Raw genomic sequence first — 25,169 nt, forward strand, 5'->3', positions numbered from 1 at the left:
AAAAAAGAATAAAATAAGCCGGGCATGGTGGCGCACGCTTGTAATCCCAACATTTGAGAAGCTGAGACCGGAGGATCGTGGTTTGTGGACAGCCTCACTCAGCTACTTAGTGAAACCCTCTGCAACTCAGTGAGACCCTGTTTCAAAATAAAGAATAAAAAATTGGGCATAGGGTGTAGCTCGGAGCTCAAATGCCTATGGGTTCCATCTCCAGCCCGCAAAATATAAATAAATAAATAAAATAAAATAAAATAGGGCTGGGGTGTAGCTCAGAGGTAGAATGCCCCTGGTTTTAATCCTACGCAACACACACACACACACACACACACGATCTGGAGCTATATAGATCATTCTCTTTATGTAAAATAAGTAGCTTTCATTAGGAAAGGTAGCAATATTAGAAATACTAAAATGCTTCTCTTTTCTTTTTTTCCTATTTTTAATATTGGGGATCAAACCCAAGGTGTTCTACATTGAAGGTATACCCCCAGCCCTTTCTGTAGTTTTTATTTTGAAATAGGGTCTCGCTAAATTGCTCAGACTGGCCTTGAACCTGTGATCCTCCTGGCTCAGCCTCCCAAGTACCAGCCTTTTAGCTTTTCTTCATATGAAAGATGATAGTGGGATAAAAAGGGGAAGTATCAGGATGATGTATTAAGGAAATAAAAGAGAAAGGACAATTAGGTGCCTGTATTTTTTCTAATTATAGTAAAAATCTCACTGTACTTTTATGCAGTGTTCTAAATAGGAAAGACAGGAGCTGGAGAAGGCAAAAAAGAACAGTGGAAAAGAAGAGTCAGAGAATCAATGGTTCCTGGATTAGCATGTTACTAAACAATTTATTCAATGCACCTTAAAACCCAGTTTCTAGCCGGGGGTGGTGGTGTGCACGTGTAATCTCAGTCCTTGGGAGGCCGAGACAGGAGGATCGCAAATTCAAAGCCAGCCCTGGAAACTTTGCAAAGCTCTCAGCAACCTAGTAAGACCTTATTTCCAAATAAGAAATAAAACTGGGCTAGAAGTACAGCTTGGAGTTCTAGAATGCCACTGGGTTCAAGCCCCAGTAGCCCCCCCAACACACACACACACAAATAACAACAAAAACAAACCACTTTCCGTATCTATAAGGTTATAGAACAGTACCTGGCACAGAACATTCAATACTAAGAATAAGAGCTACCTATTGATATTATTTTCAGTAAAGACAATATTATTTCTAGAATTTCCATTGAAGATTAATAAAATATTAATAAACATTTCTATTTTGGGATTTATGTGGCACAGCTAAAAAATATAAATCATAACTTTTTTGGGTTTTGTATGGTACTGGGGACTGAACAAAGAAGCATTCTATCTTTGAGCTATAACCCCAACCCTACTTTATTTATTATTTTTAATTTTATTTATTTATCTTTTTGTGTGATACTGGAGATTGAACCCAGGGGCATTCTGAGTTACAACCCCAGTCATATTTTTTTAAGTTTATTTTGAAACAGAGTCTTCCTAGGTTGATGAGAGTCTCACTACTTGCTGAGGCTGTCCTGGAACCTGGGATCCTCCTGTCTCAGCCTTCTAAGTTTTGGAATTACAGGTATGTACCACCATGCCTGACTTATTTATTTTGAAACATAGTCTCCCTAAGGTGCTGACAAATCTCTCTAAGTTGCTGAGGCTGATCATGAATCTGCAATCCTCCCATCTCAGCTTCTCAAGTACTGGGATTACATGTGTACACTACCATGCTCTGCTGAAATTGCACTTTTTAGAGTTAATCATACTAAAAACTTTAACCTCACAAAGGCCTTCTAATAGAGTGAATATAAAATCTTTCAAGTAACATTTATTTGTACTCTCCAAGAAAATAATAAAGAATCATTAAAGCTCACTGAAGTTTCCTAAGTTCCAATAATAGAATATTATCCTGCATTTATGCCCAACAATAAAATTTTTAGAGTGAAGAGAATTTTAAAAATAAAACAACCCTATTTAACAAACATATACAATTTTTACATAATAGTTCTAGCTTTAATGAACTTAATCTGCATTTTTTTTTTTACCTTTTTGGAGTATATATACAAGTTTGGTGTTCTGCCTGGGACTGGAATACCAGCTTTAGTTAGCTTTATGAAATACTTCTGTACTCTACTGGCAACCTAAGGAAACATGACAAGCGTTTCAGCATAATGAGAAGACATGCAATACTTCAGAAGCTTTAAAAATTAAAATGTACATGTGTATCTAACAAATGCTGCCAATCTACAACTCATCATAAGTCTATAAATAACCTTAAATTTTCATAAGTACACTTATATTTTAAAATAGCTCAAGCAAATTTAAACTTGCTTGACTAAATCTAAATGCATATTTTCAACTTGTGAACATTCATGCACATAGCGTAAAAACATATCTATTAATATAGATGGCGAAGTGGGGAAAGAAACTGCAAGATGACATTTTTAAAAAGACAACCAGGGAATACTAAAGCAATGTCACAAATCGAATCTATTAACACAGTCTAACTAGAAAGTATGTAATTAATACACTTTCTAAGCATTCAAGAGTACACTATATTTTTAGTTGTTTTTTTTGTTTTGTTTTGTTTTGTTTTGTTTTGCGGTACTGGGAATGGAACCCAGGAGCATTCTACCTCCAAGCTACACCTCCAGCCCTATTTTTTATTCTTTGTTTTCAAATAGGGTCTCACTGAGTTGCAAAGGGCCTAAATAGTAGCTGAGGCTGTCCATGAACCACGATCCTCCTGTCTCAGCCTCCCAAATGCTGGATTACAAGCGCGCGCCACCACGCCTGGCTGCGCCTTCTCTTTACCTACCTGTTTTGCTGTCCTGTTGCCCAGTTCATCTGCAATCTTCTGCCAGCGTCGAGACTCGACTTCTTCAGGAGGGTACTTGAGAAGTAGCTGTTCAAGCTTTTTCTATGCCAAAGCAAAGATCAAATTTAAGAAAAACATCATTCAATTTAAAAAACTAAATTTCTATATAAATACATCCACGCTTCATTTCAAAGTGTAGTATTCCTTTCCCACCTCTGGGAGTTATGTTACTAGAAATCTTCATGGTGTGAAAAATTTCTAGTTAGGAACTGAAGACTTTGCAGGGAAAATGAGATTAGAGAAAATACCTATAAAGATGTTATAATATGCAGGTATTCTACTTAATTGAATAAAAAGACAGCATAGGAAAACAGAAAATAGTTGAGCAGGGTACAGCATGCCTTGTAATCCCAGTACGTTGGGAGGCTAAGACAGGAGGATTGCAGGTTCCGCAACTTAGTGAGACCCTATTTCAAAATAAAAAATATAAAGGGCTAAGGATAAAGCTGAGAGTTGTAAAGACCCCCAGGTTCAAAAAGAAAAAGGAGAGGAGGAGGAAAAGGGAAGGAGGGAAGGAAGGGATAGGAAAAAAAAAAAAAACACACAGAAAATGAGTAAATTGACAAGTACATCATGATAGCTCAGAGGTAAAACCCCCTGGGGAAGGAAAGAAGGAAGAAAACAGAAAATAGGTAAATTGGCAAATAAAGTACATCGTGTCATATACCTCGCACATCTTGGTGATTTCCATTGAGTGTATTTTCTTGCTGCAATATGCTGGGCTCTCAGCTACAGCTTTTTTTGGGGCGTGGTGTAGATAAAAGAGGATTGAACCTAAAGGTATTCTACCTCTGAACTACACACTCAGCCCTTTGTTAAAAGTTTAAGTTTCTGAGGCTGACCTCAAACCTGGGATCCTCCGGTCTCAACTTCCAAAGTACTAGGATTAAGGTATGTACCACTATGCTCAGTTAATAACCTATCTTTATAAATTCTCAGAGTGCTAAAGATGCAAAATAATCTAGATGCTTGAAATAAAGGTTTCCTAAAGCTTTTATGCAAAGGTTAGACTTATTATAGCTGTGCGGTTAATCCCATATGAGACAGTGATGTGGTCTCAAACTTCTCCCAGGAAAAATCCTAGCCATATGCCGAAATGTAACATAACACACTGGCCTGGCTTTATCAGCTCCCCTTCACTACAAACACTGAAAATCCAATACAGTGCTCAGCTTTTATTGGTTTCTAGATTCTTTGCCCCTCTCCCAAAGCTGAATTACATACACATCTACTTTATTCCATCCATTTGTATCTCCTTCTCAAAATTCAGATTCCCTCTTTAAAAATTATCCCCAAATAGGAGCTCCTATGCCTTCAAAGTCCAAAATTCATAAAATACACAAAAGAAGTATACAAAAATAAGTCTAAATATCTTAAACTTATTACTAAAAGGGATTACATACAAAGCCAGGCATGGCATTACACACTTATAAATCCCAGTAATTTGGGATTATTTAAAGATTTCAGGTTCAAAGCCAGCCTTAGCAATTTAGTGAGGCCCTGTTTCAAAATAAAAAACAAATAAAATAGGGCTGGGGTTATAGCTCAGAGGTAAATGCTCCAGGGTTCAATTCCCAGTACAATAAAATAAAATAAAATAAAACAAAGGGAGTGAGAGAGATTACATACACCAAGACACACTTGATTCATGATGCTAAAAGTTTACTTTTGGGGGGCCAAGATGTAGCTCAGTGGCAAAGTGCCTACTTTGCAGGTGCGGCACTCTGGGTTTGATCCCCAGTTCCAAAAGAGAAAAACTTTCTTTTTCTTTAAGCCAACACTATTTAGAAATATCTATTACCTGTTCTTCAACAGTCCACAGCTGGTTAAATGTTTCAGGTTTGGTATCATCACACAGGCGGCCTCTTATCATCTGCACATAAAACAAGGCTTATTTTCAAAAGGAAAATAACAGAGACTACCCTTTGACAGGGCCAAATAAGATAAAAATCATGGAACATTTTAAAATGTCAAGAGTATTTTGGGAAACTCGTTTTCTAGTGTATACATAGTTTTTACTGTTTACACAAGGCTTACAAGTTCATGTACATCACTTGGCTTTACACACCTAGCAATCCTACCACATGAATGCTAAAAGCTTTGTCCATGCACGTGCGCTTGTGTGTGTGTGTGTGTGTGTGTGTGTGTGTTGGGGGGGGGGTGCTAGAGAGGGAACCCAGGGGCATTTTATCTCCAAACTATACTCCAGCCTATTTTACTGTATATTTTGAAGCAGAGTCTCACTAAATTGCTGAGGCTGGCCTTGAACCTGTGATTCTCCTGCCTCAGCCTCCCAAGTACTGGGATTACAAGAGTGCTCTGCTACATCTGGCTTAGTAATTTCTTTTTTCATTCCTTACTTAATTTATTTTTATTGGTACACTATAGTTTTTCTTTATTTAATGTGCTTGTATTGGTGCATTATATTCTCAAATCATAATGTAATCATGTCGACAGCGATGTACATGCACACAGCACTTAATGAGCCCCTCTCCACCTCCCCATTCTCCACTTCCCAATACGGTATACTGAGACTGGCATTGGTATATTCACATATGTACACATAGATGAAAGTAGTACTTCCATTAATGAGCCTCAGTCTTCCTCTTCCTCTTCCCTGGCTCCACTGAGGTTTCTTCTTCATTGTCTAGAGTCCCTCTTGTATCCCAATTACTCCCTAGTTTGCACATATTAGAGAAAACGTGTGACCCTTCAATTCCTGTGATTGGCTAATCTCACATAACATAATGTTCTCCAGGTTCTTCCATTTTCTTGCAAATGACATTAATTTTGTTCTTCTTTATTGCTGAGTAGAATTCCACTGTATTTACCATAATTCTGTAATATATTCGTCTGTTGATGGATACCTATGTTAATTCCATAATGTGACTATTGCAAATGGTGCTGCTATGAACATGGGTATGTATATATTAATGTAGTTATCTAGTTTCAACCCTTTTGGAAAGATATCCAGGAGTGGTATGGCTGGATCATATGGTAGATCCATTCCCAATTTTCTGAGGAATCTCCACACTGATCTCCATAGAAGCTGAACCAGCTTGCACTCCCACCAACAGTTCAAAGGAGTTCCTATTTCCCTATATGCTCGCTAAAATTTACTGTTTATGACTTCTTGAGGATTGTTACTCTGACTGGGGTTAGATGGAATCTCAGTGTGGTTTTGATTTATGTCCCTGACTGCAAATGATGAACATTTTAAAATGTTAACTATTGACTGTAACTTCTTTATCAAAAAAGGAGATGTGAATTCAAAATAGAAAAGAATGGCTGGGCGTGGTGGTACTGTTGTGATCCCAATACTTGGGAGACTGAGACAAGAGTATCACAAATTTAAGACCAGCCTCAGCAAGTAGTGAAACTCTCTTATCAACCGAGTGAGACCCCATTTCAAAATAAAAATAAAACAGAACTGGGGTGTAGCTTGGAGGTAGAATGCTCCTGGGTTCAATCCCCAGTGGAGAAAAAAAAAAAAGAAAAAAAGAACAGTAAAGTAAAATGCTTAACAGTTTCAAGGCCAGGACCTAGAGCCTGCTCATATTCCACTATTTTAAAAAGCTATTATTTTAAAGTAAAAATTATGTTCAGACACTTTACTACACATACTACATATACTATTTAATCCTTACAAAAACCTACAATATAGGTAACATTAACTACATTTCATACAAGAGGAAACTGTAACTTGGAGGACTTGTAAATAACATACGAAGTTTCATAGCTGGTGAGTCTGGACTTCAACTTGGGTTTCACCTAACTTCAAAGTTTATGTCTACATCATCTTCCAGTGAAATGACTACCTTAGTTTGGAGAACACAAACCAAGAAAATGTCAAAATATTTTGTCTAAAATTCAAATTTTCCTACTCCAATATTTCTTACTGCTTACCTGAGGACGACTGCTTGAGCCTTCTGGACCATCACTCAGTGGTAACATAGAGTATGAGAGGGATTCTCCATCCTTCTTAGGATCCAAAGGACTTTTTGGTCTAGCAGGTAAACCTACTAAAAACAAAACCATGTATAGAATCACTGAAGAAAGGCATTGCCATGTACTTCTCTAGCTAAATTTTTATCATTTGATTTCTTACCTTTATCAAAAACTAACTTAACTCTCCTAGTATGTCTTTTACGATTTTTAAATTCTCTTTCAAAGTTCCCAAGGCTATTGGTATATTGGTCCCATATAATCTCGGGCAACTGAACAACTCTCTGTGGATATGGAAGCCCTATATCGGCCTGGAAAACAACAAAACAAAAACAAAAATATGTGAAAGTCTACACTTAATTCAGGGGGAAAAATCAACTACACTCAAATTTTCAGATGATGCGAAAATCAAATAATCATTAACTAAGCATTTCTATTCACTAACTGAATCCAATAGGCAAAAAGTTAATTAACAGTCTAAACATTAGATGCTAAAGATAACAGGTAAAGGAAAAATGAATTTAGCAAAAGATAAAGTACTTCTCAGAGGCAGAATGTTAAATATATAGATATGTTATTACATACCATTATCAAACTAACCATAAAAAACACCAAAACAAAAAATGTATTATCTATGAATAGCATATGAAATTTCTAGATTATAAAAGATACACTTGATGCACAAAATTCAAGTTATATTGTGTGTGTGTGTGTGTGTGTGTGTGTGTGTGTGTGTGTGGTTACTGGGACTAAACCCAGAACTCTAGCACTGAACCATATCCCCAGCCCCCACCCCTTTTTTTTTAAGATAGTCTTATTAAAATGCCAAGGCTGGTGATTCTCCTGCTTATGCTTCTTAAATAGCTGGAATTACAGATGTGTACCACCATACTCCCACCCAAATTATGACATCTTAATAATCAAAACTACACCTATCTTGCTCTCTCTGTCTTTCTTGTGTTCTATGTGGAGCAAGGAGATATTGGGGATTGAAATCAGGGCTTCATACATGCTAAGCACCCACTGAGATACATTCTCAGCCCCAAAATACTCTACCTTTAATTAATTTGGGATTCCATTGTTCACCATTAGTAGACATTAGTTATTCTAATCATTAAAACCAGGTTACTGTGATTTGAGCCTATGTAAAGGGATTTGAGTTACAAAGGTATAGGAATTTGTTTAAAAAAAAAAAAATCACAAAATGAGCCAGGCGTGGTGACACACACTTGTAATCCCAGCATTCAGGAGGCCAAGAGTGGAGGATGGCGGTTCGCAGACAGCCTCAGCTACATGAGACCCTATTTCAAAATAAAGAATAAAAAATTGGGCAGTGGATGTAGCTCAGAGGTCGAATGCCCCAGAGTTCCATCCCTAGACACACACACACACACACACACACACACACACACACACACACACACACACACTCACTCACTCACAAAATGGTATAATGAGGATATATTAATTACATATGTAATTTTCACCTTTAAAAAAGTTCAAGTCAGAGCAGGGCATGGTGGTAGACATTTTTAATCCCAGTAGTTGGATCTCTGCAACTGAGTGAGACCCTATTTCAAAATAAAGAATAAAAAATAGGCCGGGCGTGGTGGCGCACGCTTGTAATCCCTGCGCTTGGGAGGCTGAGACAGGAGAATCGCACAGGTTCAACTACTTAGTGAGGCTCTCAGCAACTTAGTGAGACCCTGTTTCCAAATAAAGTATAAAAAAAATAGGTCTGGGAGTATAGCTCAGAGGTAGAAAGCCTCTGGGTTCCACCCCCAGTACCACAAAAAAATAAAAAAATAAATAATGCTGGGAGTGTAGCTCAGAAGTAGAATGCCCCTGGATTCCACCCCCAGTGCAGGGCGGAGGAAACTCAAGTCAAGCATGGTGGCACGTTTGCAATCCTGATATTTGGGAGGCTGAGGCAGGAGGATTACAGGTTCAAGGACAGCTTCAATAACTTAGTGAGATTCTCAGCAACCTACTGATACCTATTTCAAAATCAAAAAATAAAAGTCTAGGGTACATCTCAGAAGTAAAATGCCCCTGGATTCAATTACCAGTAACACACACACACACACACACACACACACACACACACACGGCTTAAAACTATTAACTATAGTCATGCTGGACTATTTTGGTGGAAAGTACATATATTTATAACTCTGAAATGATCAAATGCTTCATATCCATCTTTAAATAAGATGGAATGATGAACAAAAAGACTGACAGATACATGACACAGCAAATTCAGTAAAATGTTAATTGTAGAATCTACTTGATGGGTGTAAATGTGCTAATTACACAATATTATAAATTTTTCTGTGTATTCAAAATTCTCCTAAAGAAAACTGGAAAAAAAGATCATGACATAAATTACAAAACCATCAAGCAAAATCCTTACAACATAATCCTTAATTTTTATTATTTTTATTTTGCTTTTAACAGGTTAATCATGACAATCACCATACTATTACAAATAATATTTTTTCCTTTTTTGGTAGTGGAGTCCATTTAACTCAGGGGCATTTTACTTCTGATACCCCTAGCCTTTATTTTTTATCTTGAAACACGGTCTCATTAAGTTGCTGAGGGTCTACATTGCTAAGGCTAGCCTCCAACCTGCAATTCTGTCTCAGCACCTCAAATATTGGATTACAGGTGTGCCACTATGCCTGGCTTATATTATCCTAAAGCTCAACTTTTACACGACTAGAGATTAGATTCTTCTAAAGTAATGACAGACATACCAATAAAATTAGCCAGCCATAAATGTTTATTGCAGTCTATATAAAATATACACGATAAATTGCATTAATCTTATATTGGGGATTTTAGATGTCCACTGAAACAACAGATTGACACGTCAGTACCTAGCGTGACACACCTAGACTACCTACACATAAGAGAACAGAGAACAATGAAAGACTGAGGACCTCTAAACCAAATCCTAGTGGAAAAAATTTTTTCAAAGAAACCTAAGTCTTTTATGGTTATTAAAGTGTCTGAGTCAGGCATGGTGGTGCATACTTGTAATCCTAGTGCTTGAGAGGCTGAGACAGAGGATCACAGACAGGTTGGAGGATAATCTAGCAAGTAGTGAGACTCTCATCAACCTAGTGAGACTCTATTTCCAAACAAAAATAAAAGCTTGGAGGTAGCTGCCCCTGGGTTCAACCCCCACTGCCCTCCTCCCACACACAAGTATCTGGATTACATCTCTGTAAAAAATTCTTAAGATGGTAAATATCACATCTCCATAGTTCTAAACTAAACCTAGAAATGAAGAACTAGCGAACAATCAATTGCACACAAATCTAAGTGCCTAAGCGGACCCTGCCTACCTGGGAACATAAAATGATGAAGGTTAGTATATTTTTATTAATGTTTACTTTTCTAATACAAACTGTTTTAATCTGTTGTAAATTATTGCTGTAAGTACACTATCTTTGTCAACACAGCAAACTTTAATAACAAGAAAAATCAATAAACACTTTAGAGGGACCTGGTTTAACAAAGAAAGCACAATATAGCCCTAAAACCTTGAAAGTTTTAACAGACCAATATATAAATTCTAAATCTATTATAAAATTCGATGTTTTCTGAAAGCATAAGGAGAATGTTTGCCAAGTAAATAATATAGCTAGAAAAAAATATATAATATCTAATGAAGTCTCCAGGGTAATGCCCTTAATACCGAATATTTTGTAACTCAAAAAATGAGGTAACTCATGAAAAATACTAAAATTGTCATATTATATAAAGTTGTTATTTTATTTCATTTTTTTATAAATGGGGTTTCACTAAGTGAGTGAAACCAGTTAGTGAGTGAGAGGCTCACTAAGTTGCTGCGGCTGGCTTTACACCTGTAATCCTCTTGTCTCAGCCTCTCAGTGCTGGGATTATAGATGTGCACCATACCCCAGTCCCATGACCTTTCCTAACACAGAGTTTTGCTAAGTACTGAGGGTCTCACTAAGCTACTGAGGTTGGCCTCAAACCCGCAATCCTCCTGCCTCAGCCTCCCAAGTACTAGGATTATAGGCATATGCCACTCTGCCCAGCTTTTCTTTTAAAGGCATAAGATTCTTTTTCGTAATTTTTCAGTTTTAATCTTTTCACACAGTGCTGACTAATACCATGCCTCTCAAATTTCACTTGGCTTATCAGGCACAAGCCCCTTGGGTTACATTCACAAGATGGTGGGGAAAAAATTAGTGTTGCCCTATTTGAAGATACTCATTATTGGACAAATGTGTATCTAGATCATCTCTATATTTACAGAGCAAGAAAACTGTTACAAAAATTTAGCCAGGCGTGGTGGTGCACGCTTGTAATCCCAGCATTCGGGAGGCTGAGGCAGGAAGATCACAGTTCCCGGACAGCCTCGGGAACTAGTGAGGCCTCTGCAACTCAGTGAGACCCTGTTTCAAAATAAAGACTAAAAATAAGGCTGGGGGTGTAACTCAGAGGTAGAATGCCCCTGGATTCCATCCCCAGTACGGGGGGTGGGGGTGGGGGTGTCGCTTTTAATGGTAACCTGTTAAACATGAAAGTTTAGGTAAAATTAAAAAATTATGAGGACTTTTCACACTAAAAAAGGCATCTCAAAATGAAAGAGATCTTATACTTTTTCTTCATGGACTTGGTTATCATAACCTTAAAGACACTTAGAATAGATTTTTGTTTCTATCACCTTTGTTTTCTCTCTCAGTGTTTATATATAAAAGTAACCCAAAGCAAAAAGTTAATAAATGCTAACATATTTTTATTTTTGTCTTACTAATTTTAAAGTCCTGAAAGTACAAGAAGGAAACATTCTAATGTGCAAATGGTAATGGGAAAAGCTAGAAAGATGATTAAGGAATAGGATAAGTTCCTATCTAAATAGCCAGTAAAAACTCCTGTACTATTTTCTTTTCTCCTTTTTTATTTAATGCAGTACTGGGGGATATTGAAGCCAGGGGCATTCTACCTCCGGCCTATACCCCCAGCCCTATTTTGTGTTTTTACTTTGAAACAGGTTCACATTAAGTTGCTGAGGCTGGCTGCGAACCTCTGATCCTTCCTCTTAGTCTCCAAAGTACTGGGATAACAGGCATGCGCCACCATGCCCGTGTTGCTATAGGAGAAGATGGTCCTGCCTCCAGTGGTGTGGTTAATTACAGAAAGGGGGAAATAAAATGTTTAAAATATATATACACACACATATGAACGTATGTGTATATATATGTATATAGACTTATATATATGTAGAAAGAATAAACCGTATTCTCTGAAGTCATTACCAAAAATATCTTAATAAATCTTTAAAAAATCCCAATGTATACCTTCTTCTGGAGTTTTTCCACAAATCCAATGGGATTTTTCAGTGCTTCTCTCTGGTGTTTGCCTAAACTTTCAAGGTCCTGGACTGCTTGAGAACGCTGAGCCTCGAGTACAGCAATCGTCTGGAGCAATCTCTGATAACTACAGAGAAAAATATCTCACTAAAGTTTTCTAGTAACAACAACAAATAAAAATTGAGTTTAACCCATGAGCTAAGATTAAGTCACAGTCTTTTAAAGTTACCTGAGAGAGTTTAGTAAAACACATTAGTGGGAATAAATGAGGTCTTCCTGAGCTATGCAACACCTACAGTCAAAGGAAGCAAGGTGTGCTTCCTGGTCTTGAGCTTTTAATTTCTGAAGCTTGAATAAGTACAGAAAAGAAGAAACCATTTTGGTCTTCCAACAACCAGAATCATTAAGAAACTGTTAAATAAAATAAAAGTTAAAATCATAAAATTTCAACTACAAGAGATCTCCAAATCCAGCCGCTCTGTTTTATCTGCTGGAATTAAGGATCTTAGGTGCATTTTTCTTGCCAGAGTCAAACAACAGTGCCACATTAATCAGACATGATCTTAGGTCTCATGGATCTCACTTGTTCTTTCTAATACCCACCCCCCATGTTAGAGATTTACGTTTCTATCGGCAAATCTCACTCTTTTTCCCCTGACATTTAAGATAAAGACAAATGTTTAATTCTTAAGTACTGAGAATTTATAGAAAAAACATGAAGATATTTTTACCACCCAGACTGAAAGGTCCATTTAGCACAACTAAACTTACTCTTACCTATCAAAACTAATAGTTGTCATTGTTGTGAAATTTTAATACATATATATGACACATATAGTCATTCATTCATTCTCATTCATGTGTTCTTTCTCTGTTCAGACTGTACTGTCTAATGTTTAATTTTGCACATCAAATATATATATGGAGATATCTTAATCCAAAATCCCTGAACGTTCAAATACATTTTACAAAAAGGAATGAGAAAAAGTCACTGAAGTTTACTTTAAAATAAGTGGGTAATTCCTTAAAGTATTAGCGAAATGGTGTTTCTTTATGGCTTAAAATGTTTTATTTTTCACTAGACTATGAGCTCCATAATGGCAAACACAACTGTTTTGTTCAACAGTTTGTTTATCCACATTTCCCAGCATATAAATGCGCAGTATTTTTTGAATGAACAAATGAATGGACTTTTGTTTTGTGCAATCAGCAATGTAGTGAATCTTTAAAGTTCAGAAGTCAGAGTCAGAATAGGGCTAGGGGTGTAGCTCAGAGGTAGAATACCCCTGGGTTCAATCGCCAGTACTGCCAAGTTAAAAAAAAAAAAAAAAAAAAAAAAAATTAAAAAGCCAAGCTGAGTGCACTGGCCAGTGTGATCTGACCAGCCTAGGAAGAACGCAGTGATCATTTCCTCTATTAATGTGGACCAAAACTACAAGGGTTTCTTCTTTTTATTGTTGCTGTTTTGGTTTGGGTTTTTCCCCCCCTTTAAATATGGAGAATCTCAAACATACAAAAAAAAGTAGATGGACTAGTATGATACACGCCCAGATTCATCCTCCATAAGATGGACAACCCCATCCCACTCATACTCCCATCCAGTTCCTTTTCTTTCTCTTTGGTGTAATTATAGCTCCCTTGTTATACCTACACTCCATGTGTCTTAGTAACTCCTAAAGCTTTTAGGATAGTGCCTTATTAAGAATTGCTGAGTTAATAAACAACTGAATTCTGTCTTGAATTCATGCCTGGGTCAACTTCTGTGGTTTGCTTTTGAAAGGAGTGGGTGGGAGGGGAGGGTTGAAAATAGATTTGTTTATATCCCACTTGTATTTTAGATGTCACTCCAAGTTTTGATGATTCTTTCCATATCTGCGCAGTGATCTATATGGTAATCTTTCAGGCAAATGTTCTTGAGTTTTCTGGGAAGTAACTCAAATTATCTGGGCCTAGAAGGCTTAATTTCACTATTTTTATCTAGTCTTTTTATTGTTCTGGACTTTAAATTTTTACTAATATTTATCCTAGACCTTCTGATCTGAGAATTGTTTTGTCTTAACTAAAGAGAAATAAAGTTGATGTTGAAGAGTTAAACTTTGTCATTTTGTTGAACTGCTTTTTTAGTCAAATTTAATGTGAAATAATTTATATACACTAAAATTGTTAAAACTTACTGGTTTCCAATAGTAGCCTTTCTTCTCAGTGTCCGTTTGTTCCAAATATAACAAAGAGCAGCCACCTTTGTAACTGATTATAGTACTTCTTTCAAGCCTCAGCTTATTTTTTTCTTATATTTCCATTCTTACTTGAGCTTTATCAGTTATTACCATGCCTATAGAAGTTTGCTTAAAATGTAAAAAAAAAAAAAACAACTTCAAATAGCCAGGAGGATTGCAGGTTCAAGACCAGCTTCAGAAACTTATACTACTCTTCTTAAAAAAAAAAAAAAAAATAGGGCTGGGGATTAGCTTAGATGTAGAATGTAAACAAAAACATAAAAAATTATAATACTGAATTACAGCTCCTCCTTAAGATAGTGGTGAAGGCTCTGGCAAGTCTTTGGTTATATTTCTCTAGTGGAATAGGAATTCTATAGGAGAAGTACGTCAGTTAACAGTATTATAGAGGGGACAGCTTCTAGTACTTAGCTCACTACCATCTCCCTGAAATGAGCCCAGGTGAGCTCCTACTGTCTCATCCTCCCAAGTGCTGGGATTACAAGCATGTGCCACCATGCCTGACGTTCATTTTTAAATAAACCTAGCATTTTAAAAAACTTAGTGAACTTAGTGGGTTTTGCATTAATTCCTATAACTTATCTGGGGATGACTTAGTGCCTTCCCACTCAGAGTTCTAACTTTAATGAAATATTAGTTTAAGACAAGTCTTTATCCTTCAGTGTTAACCATTTACCTTAATTATTAAACATTTCATGGATATTATTTAGGAAAGACTTGAGAACAAGGGGTAAAATGTCTTTTAGGCAGAGATATGAGAAAGTAGCTTAGGTGGCAAAAGAAGGATATTATAATTATCCTCAAGCAGGTTGGGTGGCGCAGAGCTGTAATCCTAGTACTTGGGAGGCTAAGAGGAGGAAGATTACAGATTCAAGGTCAGCCTCAAAGACAAAATGTTCCTGGGTTCAATCCCTAGTACCAAAATATGCAAATAAGTAAAAAATAAAATTATCATCAAGATTGGAAAGCATGCTACATAGAAAAAGGATCCGACCTATTTCAAATCATTCCCAAAACCAAACTGAGTGCTAAGGAAAAATGTGAGACTCAGTAACAAGTAAGACTTTCTGTCAAATTAAAAGAAATTATGATAGGGGCTATTTCATAAAGTTCCTTAGATAAAGATTGAAAGATATTGAATGGCCACCATATCAAAGGATATTGTAGAGAGATTTTCTATTAAGAAAAAGTTTGAAGCTGGCTATGATGGCACATACGTTAACCACAGTACTTGGGAGACTAAGACAAGAGGATCACAGATTTGAGGCCAGCCTTAAAAACTTAGCAAGGCTATATTTCAAAATCAAAAGGAGCCCATTTGTGGTGGCGCATGCTTGTAATGCCAGTACTTGGGAGGCTGAGACAGGAGGATGGCGCAGGTTTGAAGCCATCCCCAGCTACTTCACATGAGGCTCTCGGCAACTTCGTGAGACCCTGTTTCCAAATAATATGTAAAATGTCTGGCAGTGTAGCCCAGAGGTAGAAGGCCCCTGGGTTCCATCCCTAGTACCACAAACAAAATAAATAAATAAAAACAAAAAGGGCAAGGGATATAGTCAGATGTAGAATACCATGGGGTTCAATCCCCAGAATAAACAAACAAACACACACTAGAATTCCAGCAAAATCACTCAAAGACAAAATTTCTAAAGAAAATAGGAAAAAACATGTAAAAAATAAATTTCTTCAGTCTAAAAGCTAGACACAATATAAGATTCTCTGAAAGCTGGGTGTGGTGGCGTATACTTGTAATCCCAGTACTTGGGATGCTGAAACAGTAGGATCACAGGTTTGCAGCCAGCCTCAGCTACTTAATGAAGCCATCTGCAACTTAGTGAGGCCCTGATTCAAAATATAGAATAAAGCCGGGCGTGATGGCACACGCTTGTAATCCCCACACTTGAAAGGCTGATATAGGAGGATCACACAGGTTCAAAGCCAGCCTCAGCTACTCAGTGAGGATCTCTGAAACTCATTGAGACCCTGTTTCCAAATAAAATATAAAAAAAAATAGGCCTGACAGTATAGCCCGGAGTTAGAAAAGCCCGAGTTCCATCCTCAGTACCACCAAATACAACTATATATATATATATATATACATATATATATATATATTTTTTTAAACACATATAATAGGACTGGAGTGTAGCTCAGAGGTAGAATGCTCCTGGATTCAATCCCCAGTACTGCCAAAAAAAAAAAAAAAAACTCTTTGATTGATAATTTGTAAAAGACAAAACTACAAAACTATACAGACAATAAAATGATCAGTAGTCCCCAAAAGTTCAGCAGATAAAGGAAGAGTTGAATACATAAAGCAAAGGGAAAAAATTTTTTTTGGACTGGTAAAACTATTCTGTTATGATACTATAATATTAGATCGATAACAATCTACATCTATCAAAATCCATAAAACTGTTAAGCACAAAGAATGAACCCTAATGTCTGCAAATTTTTGAAAAATAATTTTAGCAGTTCAGAGGATCCTAGGAATAAAAAAAAAATCTAATTGTACTACAAATGTACTAAATAACCTTACAGAGGAGGTACAAAAAAAGGAGGGGGGCTAAGTAACTTTGGAAATGAGTGGCACCATACGACCGGGGGCAAGAAGAACAGCACATAAGCACTATATTCTAGTTCACACAGTGATTTAACATGGAGATAGGGGTTAATAATCCTGATGTTACTATCCATACATAAATGGGATTAAAATTAAATAATTGGGTACCGAATTAAAAAAAAATAAGTAGGTTTAGCACTGCTGGGGTACACATTTCCTGATTAGCCAAGGAGGAGGCAGTGGTAATGGAGTAGAATCAGAATTATCCTATAAAGCCAAGTTTACCTTAGATGTAGATTACACATAGAAACACTTATAAACACTTATATTTTCTTGCTATGTCAGCTAAGACAGCTAAACAAAGCAACAACTGGATAGCAGTGGACATAATCAGAATCAAATCTTGATTTATCATAAGATTCCCCATTTTAAGGGAAATAAGGTCTGTTGGATAAAGGGCTGATTCTAGGGCTAAGGTAGAAAACACACAAAAACCAGCCAGACTTGAACAATAACAATTTGAGGTACAGTAAAGAAGTACTACATTAGCCAGGCATGGTGACGCACGCTTGTAATCCCAGCACTTGAGAGGCTGAGACAGGAGGATCGGGGTTTGTGGACAGCCTCAGCTACTTAGTGAGGCCTTCTGCAACTCAGTGAGACCCTGTTTCAAAATAAATAATAATAATAAAAATAGGGCTGGGATGTAGCTTGGAGGTAGAATGCCCCCAGATTCCATCCCCAGTACCACAAAGTACTACATTATAACCCAAAGTATTAAATAAGTATTTATGAGTCCATACTGATGTAAATAAATGAGAGAAAAGTCTCAAATGTAGAAGAATTAAAAATAAATTATATAGATAATATACCCTCAAGGATAGAAACAAACTCCTCACTCCTTAAATGTGGGCTGCATCCAGGTGTGGTGGTACGTGTCTGTAATCCCAGTACTTGGGAGGCTGAGACAACAGTCCCCAGGTTCTAGGCCAGCCTCAGCAACTTAGCAAGACTCTGCTGCAAAACAGAAAATAGCATGGACTAGGGGATGTAGCTCAAAACTAGAAAGTCCCCAAGTTCAATCTTGAGTACCTCCCAATTTTTTTAACTGAAAACCCAATCTGACATTTTAAAACTTGAATTATTAAATATTAAAAACAAAAAACCAGGTATTCATGTATTGGATAGATTCTAAAACAGCAATGATTTCCAACCGAGGCTCAACTCTGAAATTACTTGGAAAGCTTTACAATGAATTCAGAGGAATGAAGTTTCACTGATTAACCAAATCATATTCTCTGGAACAGGCTAGGTGTTCATATATTTCTAACATATCACAAGTTATTCTCATGTGCGGTCAGATTTGTGAGCCCTCTTGCTATATTAATCTTAAAAAGAAATACATTCATTAGGAATTACCAATATTAGGGGGTAGAAGCTGCTACTCACAGTTGACATAAAAACTAAGATGATAATTTTTTTTTGTACTAGGAGTTGAACCCAGGGCTATTCTACCTCCAAGCTATACTCACAGCCCCTTATAAATTTTTCAAAAAAATTTGAAATAGAATCTCACTAAGTTGCTGACACTGGCCTCAAACCTATGATCTTCTTGTCTTAAACTCAAGTTACAGGGATTACAGGACTGCACCACCAGGGTTGGTTTGCAATTCAATTTTTAAGAATTCTTAGTGAGCTTACATTTTAACATTTCCATGAGTCAAACAGGCAAAATTATCTGTGTCGTGGCTGGCCAGAGATATTACTTCTAGTAAACTAGATGAGATCAGGTGATTCTATTACCTCCTATGTTCTTTATTCATTTCCTAGCTCTCTAAACTATGATCTATACTCATTTCCTGGCTATTCTAAACTAAATACCACAAATACTCCAGTACCACCCCAGTATCACAAAAATAAACAAAATCATATTGGAAGGTCTTGGTTGAATCTTCAAAAATTACAATAACAAAAATCAAGCCATGCATGATTGTGATCCCAGTACTTGGGAGGCTGAGACAGAAGGTTCACAGGTTCAAGGATAGCCTTAGTAAGTAGTGAGATTCTCATCAACCTAGCAAGACTGTTTCAAAATAAAAATAAAATAGGGCTAGGGGTGTAGAGCTTGGAGGTAGAATGCCTTTGGGTTCAATCCCTAGTGTCTGTCTCTCTCTCTCTCACACACACACACCTTCACAATAAAGGTAAAAGACTCACATACTGAAAATCTGAGAAATATTAATGAAATTGAAGACAAAGAAATGGGAAGAATATTGTTAAAATGCTCGTACTTAAAAGAACTGCAGATTCAAGACAATTATTACCAAAATCTCAAGGTAATATTTTTGCAGAAACAGAAAAAGTAATTTTAAAATTTGTATGGAAACACAAAAGATGCCCCAAAGCAGCAGCAATCTTGAAAAAGAACAAAGCCAAGGCACTGCACTGCCATCAAGATATACAAAGCTATGGTAATCAACACAGCATAATACTGATAGAAACAGACACATAGGCCCATGGAACAGAGAGCTCAGAAATAAATCATGTGCTTATGGTTATCTTTGACAAATGCGCTAAGAACACACAATGGGAAAAGGATAGTCTCCATAATAAATGATGCTGGGAAAACTAATTACCACATGCAAAAGAATGAAATTAGAACCTTACCTTACACCAAATTAACTACAAATGGAGCCCAGAGGCATGGTGACACACACTTGAAATCCCAGCATTTGGGAGGCAGAGACAGGACGCTCCAGGTTTGCGGCCAGCCTCAGCTACTTAGTGAGGCCCTTTGCAACTCAGTGAGACCATGTTTCAAAATAAAGACGAAAAAATAGGGCTGGGGGTATAGCTCAGAGGGAGAATGCCCCAGGTTTCATCCCCAGTACCACAAAAGAAAATCAACTACAAATAAATAGATTAAAGATATAAACACCTGGAACTACTACATAAACTACTGGACATAAACTACATACAAATACTAGATGAAAAACACAGGGGAAAGCTCCATGGCATTGATTGGGGCAGTAAACTTTGAATATACCTTCAAAAGCATAAGAAACTAAAGTGAAACAAGGGGATTACATCAAATTAAAAATGTTCTGTGCAAAGCCGGGTGTGTGGCACATGCTTATAATCCCAGCATTTGGGAGGCTGAGACAGGAAAATCACTATTCATGGACAGCCTCAGCTACTTAGTGGGGCCCTTTGCAAATCAGTGAGACTGTTTCAAAAAAATAAAGAATAGAGCTGGGCATGGTGGTGCACGCCTATAATCCCAGCATTTGGGAGGCTGAGACAGGAGGATTGAAGTTTGAGGACAGCCTCAGCTACTACTTAGGCCCTTTGTACTCAGTGAGATCCTGTTTCAAAATAAAGAATAAAAAACAGAGCTGGGGGGTGTCACTCAGAGGTAAAATGTCCCTGAGTTCCACCCCTAGTACCCCCCAAAAAATGTATACTTGAAACTTGTTGAGATAGTAAGTGATCTCACCATAAAAAAATGAGGTAAAGCATATATTAGCTTGATTTACCCATTCCATATTTCAAAACACCATGCTGTAAACCATCAATATATACAATCTATTTGTCAGTTAAAAATAAATCAAGTTTTTTTTTTTTTTTTTTTTTTTTGGTGGTACTGGGGTTCCTGAAAGCCCTCCTTCCTCCGGGCTACACTCCCAGACCTATTTTATATTTTTGAAACAGGGTCTCTTACGCCAGCACGGCTGGCTTCGAACCTGCGTGATCCTCCTGTCTCCGCCTCCCAAGCGCGGGGATTACAAGCGTGCGCCACCACGCCCGGCTAAATCAAGTTTTAAAAGTAAAACCTTTGTTTTTTGCCAGGAGTGGTGGTGCACATTTGTAATCCCAGTACTTGAGAGGCTGAGACAGAAGGAGCGCAGGTTCACAGTCATCCTCAGCTAGTTAGTGAGGCCATCTGCAAGTTAGTGAGACTCTGTTTCACAATAAAAAATAGGGCTGGGTGTGGAGTTCAGAGGTAAAATGTCCCTTGGTTCAATCCCTGGCACAAGAGAGGGGGGGAGGGGAGGGGGAGGGGGGAGGGAGGGAGGGAGAGAGAGAGAAAGAGAGGGGGGGGAGGGAGGGAGGGAGGGAGGGAGGGAGGGAGAAAAGGAGGGAGAAAAAGAGAGGGGAGTGGCAGTGAGTGCCTATAATCCCAGTACTTGGGAGGCTGAGACAGGAGGACCTCAGCAACTTGGTGAGGCCTTCTGCAACTTAGTGAGACCCAGTTTCACAATAAGAAATGAAACAGAGCTTGGAGGGTAGCTCAGAGGTAGAATGCCCCTGAGTTCAATTCCCAGTACCACAAAAAAATAAACAAAGTGAGAGAAAAAGAAAATTATCAATGCCAAGAAAATCAGGATCCTGATGCAAAATAAAAAGGGCTGGAGGTACAGCTCCAAAGGTCCCTAGTTTCATTTCCCAATACCCCTCCCCTGCCAAAAAAAAAAGAGCTAAAAAAGTGTCAGATAATCTTTACTTTTTTTTGATAGAACTGGGAAATGAACCCAGGAACATTCTACCTCCAACTCACATACCCCCAGCCCTATTTTTTATTCTTTCATTTGAAACAGGGTCTCACTAAGTTGCAAAGGGCCTAAGTAGCTGAGGCTGGCCGTGAACCTGCATGATCCTCCTGTCTCAGCCTCCTAAGTACTGGGATTACAACCATGCATCACCACACTCAGCTTTTCTCCAATTCTTTGGGTTATAGTTAGCACATTTTGTCTTCAGTGAATAATTAATACATCACCTCATTATTGGTAATTTCTTCATGGGATTATTGGTCTTTAGTACTGAAAACACCCTTCCAAAATAGAATAGTAATTTTTCCATCTCCAGAAGAATATGATCATAATTCACAGCATTCAGCTAAATTATGATGTTAAATCCTAACCACAGAATAAACTTGTAAGGACAAGGTCTTAAATAATGTAATAAATACTTTGGTTTTATTAGAATGAAGAGAAAATCCAAGTTCATTCTTCTTCACTGCTATTTCACTTACTTGGCAGGGAAAAAGGCACCTATTGTTAAATTTAAACCTCACTTTTGAAGTGTAGTTAACGTTTTTCTTATTCTGCAGCTGGGTGGATAGAAACAAAGGAACAAAAATAGTTCAGCTCTACTGCTACTCTGCAGGTGTGAGGAAGAACAAATAGGTAAGCAGACATTTTAAAGAAGAAATAAAACTAAAATAAAGGAGCCAGGTGTGATGGCGCACGCTTGTAATCCCAGAATTTGGGAAACTGAGGCCGCAGTCTCAGCTACAGAGTGAGGCCCTCCGCAAATCAGTGAGACCTTTTCAAAATGCTGAAAGCCCCTGGGTCCCATCCCCAGACCCGCAAAAAAAATAAAATAAAATAAACACAAAGCCGAGGACCTTCCTTCCCCTTTTCTCCTATCTTCTCTATTATGTGCAGCACTTCTTGACTCCACACCAATGTGACAAGAGTGTTACTCCTCAGTGACATGAGAAAAAGGGCAGAGCCTACATACTGACTATTCCCTCACACTAAACACACATTATAATTTTTTTTTTCCGGGTCTAGGGATGAAACCCTGAGGTATTCGACCTCCAAGCTACACCCCCTGCACAATTTCTTATTCTTTATTTTGAAACAGTGTCTCACTGATTTGCAGAGGGCCTCACTAAGTAGCTGAGGCTGTCCACGAACCGCGACCCTCTGGTCTCAGCCTCCGGAATGCTGGTATTACAAGCGTGCGCCACCACGCCCGGCCACATTATAATTTTTAAAACTAGTATCTCAGTATACTCTATGATGCATTTTTAACACATCAAACATGCCAAAGGGCCCTCAGTATGAATGTCATAACTTAACAATACAAAGGAAACAGTTAAAGCTCTGCAGTGCTAACTTCAAAGTATAAGCTGTATGATCCTTTTTATAGCAAGCCCTAGAGTTATAGCTATAAGTAATAAATAGAAAGTTACTTGTAATGCTTATCTTAGGGGAGGGGCATTACGTACTATGTGCATGTATGAAATAAATGAATGAATGAATGAATGAATAAATTAAAAACTAGAGCTTCTCTTTGTTCCTCCCCTCAAAATAATATATAGCTTAGCTAAGACCTTTCAGTAATACACATAATGATTAATGATCTGGCACTAATAAACAGAAAATAAATGTGAAAATAAACTGATTACTTAACCATTGAATGTTCCTGACATTAGCTTGTCAAGATATATCCAATGCTTTAAAAGAGGTTAGATGCTATGCTTAGGAGAAAAAAATATTAAGTAAAATTACCAAAACAGCAATATCTGGATATTAAGTAAATTATCAACATAGCAATACCTGGTGATACATAATCATAGAACATTAGAGCTAGAGGTCACCCCTTCTAGACAAACACTGGCAGTGGGGGTGTAGCTCAGCTGTAGAGCAGCTATGTAGCATGTGTGAGACCCTGAATCTGATACCCAGCTGGGCCAAAACAAACAAGTACAACCTCTTAAGGACAGGAGCTACACCCTCAGGCCCATTTTATTTTTTATTTAGAAACAGGGTCTGGCTAAGTTTCTGATGGCATTGCCAAGTTGCTAAGGCTTGTCTTGAACTTGCAATCCTACTATCTTAGCCTCTCAAGTACAGGTTCGCAGCCAGCTTCAGCAACTTAATGAGGCCATCTGCAAGTTGGTGAGACCCTGTTTCAAAATAAAAGAATAAAATAGGAGCCAGGCGTGGTGGAGCACACTTTTAATCTCAGCATTCGGGAGCCTGAGACCGGAGGATCGCGGTTCGCGGACAGCCTCAGCTACTTAGTGAGGCCCTCTGCAACTCAGTGAGACCCGGTTTCAAAATAAAGAATAAAAAATAGGGCAGGGGGTGTAGCTCGGAAGTTGAATGGCCCTGGGTTCCATCCCCAGACCCGCAAAAAAAAAAAAAAAAAAAAAAAAAGAATAAAATAGGGCTGGAGATGTAGTTCAGAAGTAGAAGGCTTCTAGGTTCCATCCTCTAAGTACATATACACAAAACAAAGTAAATGCCTCTGGGCTCAATCCCCAGTAACTGACACATGTAAGCGCGTGAGCAAGAATAAAATTTGATTCAAGCCAAATAGTCTACCTGTTTGGGCAGCCTATATTGCCCGTTAACCTTTTTAGTTTTGCATTGCTTCCTGATAAAGAAGGACACCCGACCCAGAGAAACCAACCCCTTGCTTAGTCAATAACTAGTTTTCCTTATAGATTGTGAAGATGTTCTAGGCATGAAAGGATGTATGTAGCCAGGTGTGGTGATACACACCTGCAATCCCAGTACTTTGGAGGCCAAGACAGGAGGATCGTGGTTCACAGCCAGCCTCAGCTACTTAGTGAGGCCCTCCGCAACTTAGTGAGACCCTGTTTCAAAATAAAGAATAGCCAGGCGTGGTGGCGCACGCTTGTAATCCCCGCGCATGGGAGGCTGAGACAGGAGGATCACACAGGTTTGAAGCCAGCCTCAGCTACTTAGTGAGGCTCTCAGCAACTTAGTGAGACCCTGTTTCCAAATAAAATATAAAATAGGTCTGGGAGTATAGCCAAGAAGATGTAGAAAGCCTCTGGGTTCCACTCCCAGTACCACTTAAAATAAATAAAATAAAGAATTAAAAAATAGGGCTGTGGGTGTAGCTTGGAAGTAGAATGTCCCTGGATTCAACCCCTAACATACCAATAAACAAAAGAGAGCGTGTATAGAGTTGGTACCAAGAGAGGCACAAGAGGAAGCCAATGCTAATGGCAAATGAAAGGGGAAAGGAGGAGGAAGTTGTGCAAAATACAAGAGTAAAAAGAAAAACAGTCTGTATTGCACAGAGAGAAGCAGAGCTGAGAGAGCACATGCAGCGTCTTGAACTGAGCGGCTACAATTGCAGGAGGCCTGGCCTACACTTTATTTCCTGGCTCCTGGCCTTAATTCGAAAGATTGTCCGTTGTTTACTTAAAGCCCTTTCTGATCCATATACACTATATCCGCCTGTCACCTTCTCAAGTACTGGGATTACAGTACATGCGCCATCACCGAGGCTCTTCTGACATTTTCAAAGCAACATAAGGCTTCAAATATCTTCACTGATTCATCTCCCAACTAGAAAGGCATGATTCTCTCAAAGAGCTTGAGGTCTACTGTACACATTCATAGGTGATTATGATT

At 38.0% G+C, this 25,169-nt stretch overlaps 1 protein-coding gene across 2 annotated transcripts in view; it reads right to left on the reverse strand.

Moving 5' to 3' along the window:
• Positions 1-25,169, reverse strand: part of ZZZ3 (zinc finger ZZ-type containing 3) — a gene marked incomplete at its 3' end in the record, with an annotated part of 44,838 nt that overhangs the window by 10,663 nt on the left and 9,006 nt on the right. The window contains exons 2-7 of one of the 2 annotated variants that reach the window (XM_080691134.1): positions 12,175-12,313; positions 6,999-7,146; positions 6,797-6,909; positions 4,692-4,763; positions 2,831-2,932; positions 2,058-2,153 (exon numbers count right to left, since the gene is read on the reverse strand). In XM_080691134.1, the coding sequence (XP_080547260.1) occupies positions 2,058-2,153; positions 2,831-2,932; positions 4,692-4,763; positions 6,797-6,909; positions 6,999-7,146; positions 12,175-12,313 (670 nt within the window). Of the gene's footprint in view, positions 1-2,057; positions 2,154-2,830; positions 2,933-4,691; positions 4,764-6,796; positions 6,913-6,998; positions 7,147-12,174; positions 12,314-25,169 lie in introns of both variants that reach the window. The other variant, XM_080691133.1, reaches the window with a different exon arrangement.

This window comes from Muscardinus avellanarius, assembly GCF_963383645.1.
Source record: "Muscardinus avellanarius genome assembly, chromosome: 3".
NCBI lineage: Eukaryota > Metazoa > Chordata > Mammalia > Rodentia > Gliridae > Muscardinus > Muscardinus avellanarius.